The sequence below is a fragment of the Acanthochromis polyacanthus genome, chromosome 13 (genome assembly GCF_021347895.1).
Source record: "Acanthochromis polyacanthus isolate Apoly-LR-REF ecotype Palm Island chromosome 13, KAUST_Apoly_ChrSc, whole genome shotgun sequence".
Classification (NCBI taxonomy): Eukaryota; Metazoa; Chordata; class Actinopteri; family Pomacentridae; genus Acanthochromis; species Acanthochromis polyacanthus.
In genome coordinates this window covers 20369736-20382955 of record NC_067125.1, presented here as the reverse complement: position 1 = coordinate 20382955, position 13220 = coordinate 20369736, and the positions used below count along the sequence as shown (strand labels likewise).

At 39.0% G+C, this 13220-nt stretch overlaps 1 protein-coding gene across 4 annotated transcripts in view; it reads left to right on the top strand.

The window, feature by feature from the left end:
• LOC110969630 (Na(+)/H(+) exchange regulatory cofactor NHE-RF3-like) overlaps positions 1 to 13220 on the top strand; it is a 67975-nt gene that overhangs the window by 23737 nt on the left and 31018 nt on the right. For 2 of the 4 annotated variants that reach the window (XM_051958334.1, XM_051958333.1), the window contains exons 2-7: positions 4272 to 4343; positions 6161 to 6293; positions 6546 to 6682; positions 6770 to 6977; positions 8168 to 8364; positions 8437 to 8574. In XM_051958334.1, coding sequence (XP_051814294.1) covers positions 4272 to 4343; positions 6161 to 6293; positions 6546 to 6682; positions 6770 to 6977; positions 8168 to 8364; positions 8437 to 8574 — 885 coding nt within the window. Of the gene's footprint in view, positions 1 to 4271; positions 4344 to 6160; positions 6294 to 6545; positions 6683 to 6769; positions 6978 to 8167; positions 8365 to 8436; positions 8575 to 11071; positions 12954 to 13220 lie in introns of those variants that run through there. The other 2 variants (XR_007946103.1, XM_051958335.1) reach the window with 2 other exon arrangements.

Below are 13220 nucleotides of genomic sequence, written 5' to 3'. Positions count from 1 at the left end.
TCACACATTCACAACACATGTCATCTGAAAGTACTTGACATAGTAAGGTGAAAAATTTTAACAGAGACACAACAAATCCAAAGTAGGCCCCAGTTTTCCTCTTATGCCACACAGGATGGCCTCATTGCCCACTACAACGCAACCCTATATGCAACCCAAAACTTAGACAGTCCACGCCCGTCCTGTCCCATGATTCACCACCTAATTCTATCACATTGAGACCACTAGTCAGAGGCTTTACAAATGATCTCAATCCACTGTCCACCTCAATCAGATCTATGAAAAAGCCGCTCAAAATGGTCAAAATGGCAAAATAGCTGAGGATGTTGTTCTCCATCATCAACCAAATACTATGTGCTGTATCAATAAAACTGAATTGAACTGGACTTTTTTTGATGTTCTTATGCACTATGGTACATTTTGTGTCTTGCCTGGGCAGGGAGACAGGATAGATAGATAGATAGATAGATAGATAGATAGATAGATAGATAGACACACACGTGGACAAAATTGTTGGTACCCCTCAGTTAAAGAAGGAAAAACCCACAATTCTCACTGAAATCACTTGAAACTCACAAAAGTAACAATAAATAAAAATTTATTGAAAATTAAATAATCAAAATCAGCCATCACTTTTGAATTGTTGATTAACATAATTATTGAAAAAAACAAACTAATGAAATAGGGCTGGACAAAAATGATGGTACCCATAACTTAATATTTTGTTGCACAACCTTTTGAGGCAATCCCTGCAATTAAACGATTTCTGTATTTGCCAATGAGCGTTCTGCAGCTGTCAACAGGTATTTTGGCCCACTCCTCATGAGCAAACAGCTCCAGTTGTCTCAGGTTTGATGGGTGTCTTCTCCAAATGGCATGTTTCAGCTCCTTCCACATATGTTCAATGGGATTCAGATCTGGGCTCATAGAAGGCCACTTTAGAATAGTCCAACGCTTTTCTCTCAGCCATTCTTGGGTGTTTTTGGCTGTGTGTTTTGGATCGTTGTCCTGTTGGAAGACCCATGACCTGCGACTGAGACCAAGCTTTCTGACACTAGGCAGCACATTTCTCTCCAGAATGCCTTGATAGTCTTCAGATTTCATCGTACCTTGCACACTTTCAAGACACCCTGTGCCAGATGCAGCAAAGCAGCCCCAAAACATTACTGAGCCTCCTCCATGTTTCACCGTAGGGACAGTGTTCTTTTCTTCGTATGCTTGGTTTTTGAGTCTATGAACATAGAGTTGATGTGCCTTACCAAAAAGCTCCAGTTTGGTCTCATCTGTCCAAAGGACATTCTCCCAGAAGCTTTGTGGCTTGTCAACATGCATTTTTGCAAATTCCAGTCTCTCTTTTTTATGAGTTTTTTCAGCAGTGGTGTCCTCCTTGGTCGTCTCCCATGAAGTCCACTTTGGCTCAAACAACGACGAATGGTGCGATCTGACACTGATGTACCTTGGCCTTGGAGTTCACCTTTAATTTCTTTGGAGGTTGCTCTGGGCTCTTTGGATACAATTCCAACGATCCGTCTCTTCAGTTTGTCATCAATTTTCCTCTTGCGGCCACGTCCAGGGAGGTTGGCTACTGTCCCGTGGGTCTTGAACTTCTGAATAATATGAGCCACTGTTGTCACAGGAACTTCAAGCTGTTTAGAGATGGTTTTATAGCCTTTACCTTTAAGATGTTTGTCTATCATTTTTTTTCAGATGTCCTGGGACAATTCTCTCCTTCGCTTTCTGTTTTCCATGTTCAGTGTGGTACACACCTTTTCACCAAACAGCAGGGTGACTACTTGTCTCCCTTTAAATAGGCAGACTGACTGATTATGAGTTTGGAAACACCTGTGATGTCAATTAAATGACACACCTGAGTTAATCATGTCACTCTGGTCAAATAGTTTTCAATCTTTTATAGAGGTACCATCATTTTTGTCCAGGCCTGTTTCATTAGTTTTTTTCAATAATTATGTTAATCAACAATTCAAAAGTAATGGCTGTTTTTGATTATTTAATTTTCAATAAATTTTTATTTATTGTTACTTTTGTGAGTTTCAAGTGATTTCAGTGAGAATTGTGGGTTTTTCCTTCTTTAACTGAGGGGTACCAACAATTTTGTCCACGTGTGTAGATAGATAGATAGATAGATAGATAGATAGATAGATAGATAGATAGATAGATAGATAGATCATTCATGACAACATGACTCATCCGTCTTTAAAACTGTTTCAGCTTAAAATGTTCTCAGTCAGAATCCAATTTGGGCTCTTCAGCTACGAATTCTTCATGCTGACCACATGAAAAGAAAGAACTGCTCATCCAGGTGCAGATTTACACAAGGGCACCTCATGAATCTTGTTCATGGTACTGAATCCTGACAGTAAACACAAGCTCATTGAGCACCTGTGGAGCTTTATTATGAACATATTCATGATAAATTTAGGTTTAGCAAATTTAATTAAATGATCAAATCTTAGAATTAAATTAATAATAATATAATTTAATATAATATAATAAATTTTACATATCAAATTTATTAAGAACATGCAAATGGTGTGATCTTACTACTTTCTTGTCCAAAATTTTGCATTGTTCAAAAATGTCATTGTTTAATATATAATGAGAAAAGTCCCGGTTCTTGCAGACCAATAAATTAAATGTGAAACATCACACTCATCAAGCAGCTCATAATTTTTTCCACATTTTTCTTTTTCTCGGCTTTATGGTTAAATTGATTTTATTTTGTTAACAAGAATAAATGTTCGACAATCAGTAGCTGTAAGTATTACAGTCTGAGATACTAACATTCTTCAGTAATGTAGTTACTGAAGAATGTTATACACCCCTGGGGTCCATGCGGACCCCAGGGGTGTATAACTTGTCACGTTTTTATTTGCAAGTTGGATTTTTCAGTTCCTTCAGGTAGTTGTCACCCACCCATTTGCCGTCACATAAACCAAAGCCTATTTGATTCCAACCAGGTTTGGGGTTTATATATAGAAAAATTGTTTGGGGTCCATGCAGACCCCAGCCAGTGCCCAACCGGACTGTGCATCCATCCATTATCTGTACACTGCTTAATCCTAATTGCAGTCACGGGGGGTGCTGGAGCCTATCCCAGCTGACTCGGAGCGAAGACAGGGGACACCCTGGACAGGTCGTCAGTCTGTGGCAGGGCTACATATACAGACAAACAGGCACATTCACATTCACACCTACGGGCAATTTAGAGTCATCAGTTAACCTCAGCATATTTTTGGACTGTGGGAAAAAGCCAGAGAACCCAGAGAAAATCCACTCATGCACAGGGAAAACATGCAAACTCCATGCCGAAAGATCCCAGGAAAGCCGGGACATGAACCGGGGATCTTCTTGCTACAAGGCACCGCCCAGCCGGACTGTGCAGCTTTTATTTCTGTGTTTGTGTTCTGTTGTTCATGTAATGCCATCAGTTGCATTGTGTTTCATTTCAGTTCAGGATTTCTTAGACTAATATTGTAAGCAATAGATGTCAGTAATCATTAATAGTAATCATCTGAACTATGGCAATCAAAGTTTATTTCTATAGCACTTTACAACAGCTCAAAGGGTGACTAAAGTGTTTCACAGTGAAAAACAAGAGAATAACTTAAAAACAATACAGTAACTTAAAATAAGGCACACAATCACAGTCGCACTCACACCTGGACCCCAGTGGTAAAGAGGGCAGTTTTAATAGAAAGGATCCTATATATGCTATTCTACTATGAACGATTAATGTCTCCTTACTTTGTACCATCAATGTATAATGGGACATGTTAATTCTATTTCCTGCACATGATTTTGCACCAAAAATCACAAAAGTATGAAAATAGTGAAAATGTTGTGTTACTCTCATTTCATTTACTCTTGGATAAAAACATCATAAGTCACTCAAGTTTCATTGTTTCTTTCATATTTGTATCTAAAGATGACACACATTTTAAGAAAATATATATTGAGAGGATATGGACAGGTACAGAAATGTGAAACTGATGAAATACTACTGGGGTCCAGCTGGACCCCAAGTGTACAGATGAAGAGGTTTTGCCACGTATACTGCTGTGGGTTAAATACCTCACAGATCAGTGATGAAAGTGTTTTGTATCTGCTCTCCTTTTGTGCTCTAAACATTGATTGATGTTTGGATTTCTTTGTCTCAGGATGTGAATGTGGTTTGGTTGGAGAAGTTCATGGTTCATGGTTGACCGGTCAGCACACTGTGTGTGTAATGTGTCTCTCTGTCTCTTTTACAGGTTGTGAGGAAAATCCAGTTGTGTGGACTACATCTGTTTCTCCTGGTGCTGAGGAGAGAGGCGTATGAAAGGGTACTGTATTGGGATGAATAGCCTTCCCCATCACTACCTTCCATTTAAGCATGGTGTCTTGTTGAAGTAGTGGGTGAAACCAGTGATCCCAATGATGGATCAGGACAATTCAGTTTCACTAGTCAACTAACATACATAATTTGAGGCACTGCGCCTGGAATACCTCTGTAATACAACCATGACTTACAACAGTGAAAAGTGACAGGTAGTGTGTAACTCTTCTTGTGGTAATTATTGTAGATACCGGAAAATATTTTGTAGATAGTGTTGAAAAGACCTCTGAGCTTGCATTGTGATAAAGGGGATCTTTCTAAACTTGAAAAAATGTAGGGTAAAAGAGAAAACATACACTGGATACAGTGTTGATTATTGCTATGCCCCTGGTGTTCTGAAGTCTTTCATGCTGGGTTTTCTGTTGGCATGACATATGCTACTGCTGCCCACTGGTGTATTACTGTTGCTTACCATAATTAAACGGACTGTCGCTTGATTTCTACTTAGAGATAGCTCTCTCTGTCGCTTTGAAGATGCATGTCTTTCATTTCAAAATTCTAGTCACACCAGAAATTCTGTTCCAAAAATAATGAATCACTTACATCCGAGTGGGTCATACCACATCCCAGTGGCATACATATATTTTACAGTTTATTTTATTTGCTTGAGTAACAATATGCTCAATACAGTATTTCTTTCTTTCTTTCTTTCAAGTTTATTTGAAAAAGGACAGTGTGCAGTTACATTAAAAAGATGGCTGCACCAGATTTTGCATCATGCTAATTTCCATCTGTAGTCCTTGGTCCATAAAAAACAAACAGTATAATACAGTAATAAGTATAATCCTGATGACACTATGATATAGGCCACTTCTTACTTTAAAAATGTTTCAATAAATTCCCACTAGCCCTTTAACTAGCTTTGGTAGTTACGTTTTCTCCAGCAAGTTACACTCACTGTGTGAAATGTACATGCCTAATATGTAGCTACAGCTACCATTAGGTAGGGATTCAGCACATCAGTGTCAGTTCTCTACAGTGAGTAAATGTGAGTTTATGTTTTACTCAGACATTTACAGATTTGACCCACTAATGTAAAATTTCAGAGACAACAAAATAAGCTATGCGATGTTTAATGTACTCAATAGTACGGTTGAGCTTGCATTGACATGGTTAGTGGCTTGTGTGTCTTGCACATTTGTGAACACAAAACTATAGAAGATGCTAGAATCTTAATATTATTTCACTTATTTATAAAAACAATAATCAATTGTTTGTGTACTCTCAAATCAGTTTAGCAATTTGCTGCTCTATGTGCGTTTTAATTGCCTTTCTGGGATAAATAAAGTGTTAAAAAAATTACGTTAGCACCCTCCCAGTGCTGCCACCAAGACCCACAATGAGGTATCTAGCTTTTAATTTATCATATTTCTTGCTGATGAAGTCACCACATGTGTGATGCATGTGTCATCATGTTTCCTTGTGCCAAATAGCAGCCCAAGCAGCAGTGACTGAGAATGGATCTATGACACTGTAGTGAAAGGATCATGCTTGACTTTTTAATCCAACATCAGTCCTATTAGTGTTATTAGTAGTCTTTGATAAAGGTTTGAGACAACATAATTTCACTGGACCATAATGAGCCCAGTGATGTCTGCATGAAGAACTGGAAACAGCAGGGTGAATGGATGGCTGCACAGAGGTTACTATTACTCCAAGAATTGCTGTTAGTTAAATATGAGTAAAGTGAGTTGTTCTCTATGGTGCTGTCCTTCAAATTAATTCTTCCATGAGCTGAATTTTGCTGATGCTTCTCTTCTTCAGGCAGTGTCTATGGGAGTGGACCTACAAATGCTGGCCAAAGCCTCCAAAGGGGACCACTGGTCAAGGCCCAGAATGTGTCACATCAGCAGAAACCCAGCCAGCGGGCTGGGAATGACCATTATCTCAGGGAATGGTACCTTTTGCTGTTGTCATTATTTGACACAGAATTAACACAAGTAGAGTCACTAGTGGCATTGTTGACCCAATACAGAGATACAGTCTCCCGAGTACATCTCATAAGTAGGTAGTTGAATCATATATTGAAAAGTGAGAAAGATGTCCTCTGTCAACTTGAGCGGATCTAGTTCAAAGTACAACAGTTTTATACCATGCCATACTGATAATATGATTTATGATTATGATAACAACATGGTTGTGTCATCAGGTCAGAGGGGCCAGTACATGGTGAGCACAGTGGCTGATGGTCCAGCAGAGAAAGCTGGTGTCTGCACTGGAGATAAGTTGATCTGGATCAATGGAGCCATGGTGTCAATGCTCACACGTGCCACTCTCAACAAAACTGTATGAATTCATTTTTCTCAGTCAGATCAGACTTGTGTGCTTTCTTTGATTAAATGTATGTGTGACTGCAGTGGATTTGGTTCTCAGATGAAGAAGAGTGGGGACTCAGTGACAGTACTGGTCATTGACAGTGACAGTGAATTCTGCTATGCCAGGAGGAAGATGCCCATCTTACCTGTGATGGCAGAAAACTGCAGCCTTCCCGACACTACCAAGACCATGCATCTGGTGAAAGGATGCCATGGATATGGCTTTCTGCTGAGGCAAGAGAAGGTTACAGGTACACGACGGATAGGTGAGGAACACAGTGATGACCACACACACACACACACACACACACACACACACACACACACACACACTGTGTTTTCCTATCCTTGTGGGGATCTACAATTGACTCCCATTCATATCTAACCCCTAACCCTTACCCTAACCCTAACCTTAAACCAGATCAATACAATGCCTAACCCTAAATAAACGTTTTTGCACTTTTACGTTTTTCAGTAACAACAACATGGCCAAGAAAACACTGTTTCCTCTCAAGCAGTCTGTAGTCACTCTCACATTTCAGATCTCAGTGAGTTGTTACCATCTCCACAAACATTTTTCAACCTAAGCCTCTCAATATGGCTTTACTTCAATAAATGTTAAAATAATCTAATATTTCAGCAAAAACCAAAGATTACAGAAAAAGTCCACAAACAAATTTGTATATCAGAATTTTGCTTTTCTTCTTTCCTATTAATCATGCTTGTGGCATGATTAATATCATGCCACAAGCCCTCAGATTTGTCTGTAGTCTCTGTATACAAAACTAGATCCACCTGCAGAAGCTACAAGACAAACACAAATACTTAACTATGAATAATCCATTGATGCCATGTATGTCATTCAGAGGGACCAAATTAGGACTTAAATATTTTATCTACATTTTCTTGAAAAAACTTCTCAATAAATTGGTGCATTTATTTGAGCAAAGGCTCTCCGTACCTCTTCCACCATCTGGTGAGATGGATATTACATAACTCCAATATGGAAATAAGGACTCGTGCAAAACAATAGTTTTTTGTTTTTTTTTTCTTTTGGAAAAGCAGTGCAAGCCTCCTGCAACTTTCCATATAAAAAGTATTTCTACATGAATCACAGGGTGTTTCCTGCTTTAGAATGACCCTTGGGTGGGTGACTGTTCATGACAGTAAGAGTGAGCATCTATGTTGAGGCAACAGTCAAGACAACAACTCTGTCACCTTATTTGACAGAGACTTTTGTGTTTTACTGTTACTGATTTATTTCTGTTTTTTCATTTCATAACCAAAATATCTGCAATGCTTGAGGGAATCACACACCTGTTGACAAAAATGTTTCTAAAAAATCATTGATGTTAATGCTGTAACAGTTTATACTGATAATTCTGTAAGTTGAGGCTAAAATAATGATGATTTTAGTAAACTTAACTTCTTTCCTGTCCAACCAACTGTAACGCAGTTCATGTGCTGAGGGAGGTGGATGTGGGGAGTCCAGCTGAGGAAGCGGGAATGGAGGACGGAGACCTGCTACTAGCTGTAAATGGGGAACTTGTTGAGTCCATGGAGCATGAAGACATTGTCAAAAAGATTAGAGAGAGTGGTGATAACGTCATCCTCACTACTATATCTATACCAGGAAGAGACTTTTACAGAGAGGTAAGTACAGTCATACCAGCATAACACAGTAACACTGAATCAAGACTTTAACTGATTTCTATTCTCTTGCAGTTAGGCATTCCTCCTTTGTTGTTTCATGAAGCATGTTCTCTTCGCTGCGATGACAACCAGAGGGAAACTCACCTGAGAAAAACCACAGTGCGCCAGGATAGAGAGGTAGCAGAGGACTCAGGAACTTTATCCACACAGGTATGATCCTACTGTTTATAAAGCCCCAATGTGGCCCCAATATTGTGTCTCATCCCAACTGTAGATTTGCAGGTAGAATTGTAGGTATGAACAAAAACAGAACTATGTAGACACATTCTTTCTGACTGACTAATAAAATTCTGTGTTGTAAATACAGGGTGAAACAAAAAACGGGAACTTTTTAACAATCCAATAAAACCAAGAGTGATGAAAGAAAAATATTTTATTCATAGTAATTGAAACCTGAATACATGCCATTTAAGAAACGATGGAATTTTCATTTTTTAAAAATGACTTCCTGTAGATGGTGTCCTCCTGTACGAATGCATTCTTGAAATCTGCTGTTGAGATTCCTCATTGACCGCTGCAACATCTCAGCTGGGATACTGTGAATTTCATCCTGAATTCTCTGTTTTAACTCGTCCAGAGTTCTTGCTCGAGTCGTGTACACTTTAGTCTTGAGATAGCCCCACAAGAAAGAATCACAAACGGACAAATCTGGCGATCTAGGGGGCCAGGGAATGTTGCCGAATCTTGAGATCACACGTTTACCGAACAATTCTCGCACAGCCTCCAATGATTGCCGTGCAGTGTGTGATGTTGCTTCATCCTGTTGAAACCAGGTTTCTTAAACGTGTGGAAAATTGTTCAATTCCGGTGTAACGAAGGATTGTAACATCTCCTCGTAACAATTCGCAGTGACAGTGACTGAGATCCCCTGTTCATTTTCAAAAAAATAATGAAAAAAATGAAACAGCACACCATACTGTTACCTTACTAGCATGAAAAGGGCTCTCATGAACTTCATTAGGATTTGTGTCTGCCCAGTAACGGTAGTTCTGCTTATTCACGTAACCTGTGAGATGAAAATGGGCCTCATTTGACATCCATAACTTGCTTAGAAATTCATCATCATTGTTTATGTTTGTTATCATTTGTTGACAGAATTCTAATCACAGCTGGTAATCGTTTTCCCTCAGTTGTTGCACTACCTGCAGCTTGTATGGATGAAATTTCAAATCTAAGTAAGAATTCTGCAAACACTCTCCCGGGACATTTCAACCGCAGCTGCTTGCTTACGAATTGAACGCCGTGGGCTCCGTAAGACAGACTTGTATACAACATCAATGTTTTGTGGAGTACGAGCACTTCTTAGTCATCCTGTTGGTTTCTTCTTTAGGGCAGATCCAGTCTCTTCAAAGTTATTAATCCAACATTTTGTTGTGTGTTTTGATGGAACAGCACCATGACGCCCTAAGTTGTAAAAACGTTGGAACTCCCTCTGCACAGCTGTCAAACTATCACCTTTTTATAAAACCTTTTTATGGTTAACGCACGCAGTTGCCCGTTCCACTGATCCATGGTTACTAAAATGGGGGTGTGTTTACTTGCTCAAGGTCACTGTCTCACAGTGCTGCCACTTGCTCATGTCTACCAATACGCACTTGAAAAATTCCCGTTTTTTGGGTCACCCTGTATAAGTGGCTGTAGACATGCTCCTGAATTTGCTGTTCCATAAATCTCCACTGAGCTTCCTCATCTGCACCATATCAGCTGCTACTGAGTATGAGGTGTTACATCCACCAAAAACCTACGCAATTCTATAATAGCTAAGCTAAGCTAAGATACGATAAGAATCAGGTCAGGAATACAGTGTTTTTTATTTCATGCAGAGTTTACATTACAGACTTCAGATAAAAAATAAAATAGAGGAAAATTATAGTTGATTCCTAAAAAATCTCTGTTGACACTTAGTAGACTGCTGCATATTCCACAAAACATTGTTAAAAATGTCATGTCAACATGTGTCAGCAATGTCTTATCAGATTTAGAATGTCATTCTCAGAATATTGAACCTTGATCTCTGCAGTCAAGGAATCCAGTGGCTCTGTTGTGGGCGACATTTTGCTGGCATGGTTTGGTTCCACTTTTTTTCTTAGAGGGAAGACTGCAAAACACTACAAAATTGTTCTGAGTGATCTCCATTATCCCCTCCCTTCAAGGACAGATATTTCCTTTTTCACACATTTTTGTCCCAAAGAGAGTAGTCTCTTCCAGGTTGACAGTGCTGACATGACACAAGGGGTGAATGAATGATTTGATGAGTATGAAAATGAGATCTCAACCCAACGACACACTTACTGTGGATTCTATTCCAAGATGTTAGACAATGCTCTAAACCACCATCAAAGACCTCTTTGATGGCATTCACCACACCAGGAGAGTTCCAAGGACTTGGAGAATCAATGCATAGGAGCAATGAAGCTCTTCTGGTGGCATATGGCACTAAGACACTTGGTTGGACAAGTTTTTTTTTTCTTTTATTAGTCACCTGTAAATACAAGTAACTGTGCAAAAGTAAGCACATGTGAAAGTGAGTCTATAACACGCATGAGTAGAACACGTAACACTGAAAGTAGGTATAACTGGAAGTGTCACTGATTGGCATGGGGCCTCATTCAAGGATGACTGAACTACCATTTGTTGTGTTTTTCAGCTGTCAGAGAGAACACATGATGCTTTCTTGTAATGGAAATGAACAGAACACAGATGACCAAAGTCATGAACAGACATGGGAAGAGGAAGCCCTCAGGCGTAAAGAAAGTAATGATTTGCAGCAGACAGAGATGAGGCTGAAGCTTGAAATTATTTGTCTCATAAGAATCTTCAGTGAGTCACCAGTAACATCACTGTGTAACTGTCTTCCCCTTCCAGGCATGGTTTGGTCCTGGACAGTCTTTCACATCTATAACGAGATCGCATGGGCTGCTTATTTAACATTGTGATTGCAACAGCACCTTTTGCTTAGTTTACAATTTTTTTCCCCCATTTTTCGCATTAACAGTGGCTGTTTTGTGTGAAAGTTATCAGTTATGTAATCCTTGTATAGTGTATGATTTATGCTGAGGAGTGTCTTTCAAAGATTAAACTGCATATACACAAGCCTAACATCCACATGCGTTTTGAAATACTGATTTTCATGTAAGATTGTCATACACTATCTGGCTGTATTCATTCACATTAAATATTTGTGACATGATGTGTGCAAGTGTGTGTGTGTGTGTAAATGCGCTGTTCACAGTGTTTGCTGCATTTATGAGTCAAGCAAGGAGGTAGTTCTGCTTTTCACAATTTTTGAAGAACAACAACAAAAAAGAAATGCACGAACCCTTACAGTGACCTCAGATTCAGATTCCGACACAGACCTGACACAGATTATGGATTTCTCTTTTTACAGTTTTTCTCATTTGCTTTGGTTCATTTCTCAGATCAGAATTGAAATTCTCAAAACTACTTGTTCAATCTTCACTTCATTGTGTCACTCGTGCACATCAAAAAGCAGTTTCTCATTTCTTTGAACAAGTTGCAAATGCTTTGGTCCATCCATGCAAATGATTCTGCACAATTCCCTGCGGTTTCCTACATTATCAGTTGCTTATGTCATGGTGATCAAAATTTATTATAATGGGTCTCTGTTGAATAGTCTCACCCTCCACAACATTTAGGCATTAGTTCATCACATCAGTCTTTACATGCAAAATGATTGTTGTCATAATATGTCAAGGATGTTTCTATACATTTCCATTAGACTTTTTTTCTAAATCTGTCCTGACTTGGTAAATTGCTCTCAGGTGAATCTTGACTTTCTCTAACAAAGGGAAATGTGTGAAGGGTTAGGGTTTTCTGAAATCGCTCAAAGACACAAGAGAAGATATTCATGATGTGGATGAGAATTTGTGGCTCAACAGATAGGAACGCAGGAGGTGTAGGAAGACTGAATTGTAATTCCTACAGCATTGCACGTACAGTTTTCCCTAAGGAGACTGTCCTATGCTCACATTTCTACTTTTGTTGTTTTCTTTGTGCTATGTAGCGCTGTTTTCCTTTCCACATCACAATGACGTGGTCTGTCAATAAATTACAATACAAACAGTAAAAGCGTAAATGTGAATCTTGTCCAGTCTCTTGCAATCAATCTCCCACATACACGAAGGTGGAACTTACAATTTACAATAATTGTCATTAAAACTTTAGCCATAGTTTACATTAGAACATCCCTCCAGAGAACACTGTTAGAATGACAACATGACTCAGCGATCTGACCGTCTTAACCATACAGTTACACAAGAACTTATCATTCTGATGACACTGACATGTTCATTGACACAGATATTTACTTTTGAGAGATGAACTAAGGATTTTGAGCAAGAGACTGATTTTTGCAGGTAATCCATGGTGTTTTGCTATTGTACGAATTGTTTTGAGAAATGCACTTACTGTTTTGCAAATGTTGAGGATGATTCGAGAAATGTACCAAAGCGACTGAGAAAAACCATTGTAGCCCTTTTAAAAATAAAGATTAAGTGTACATAAACACATTACCTCTGAGTTGTGGCTTCACTTACCTCTCAGATTACATATAGCACCGACACACGATCCCCCCACTGCCAAGCATGGTAGTGGGCTGTGAAGCAATTTTGGTGTGGGAGATGCATTGGGTATTGACTCACGGCTCATTCCGTGTGGTTTCACCAGATGGTGGTTGCCCCACCATTTTAAAATTAGTCTTAAATTTGCATGTCACTAGATAGTTACAAAAGTACTTTCTATGCAAAATTGTAGACCTGTAGCTCAAATAGTTTCTG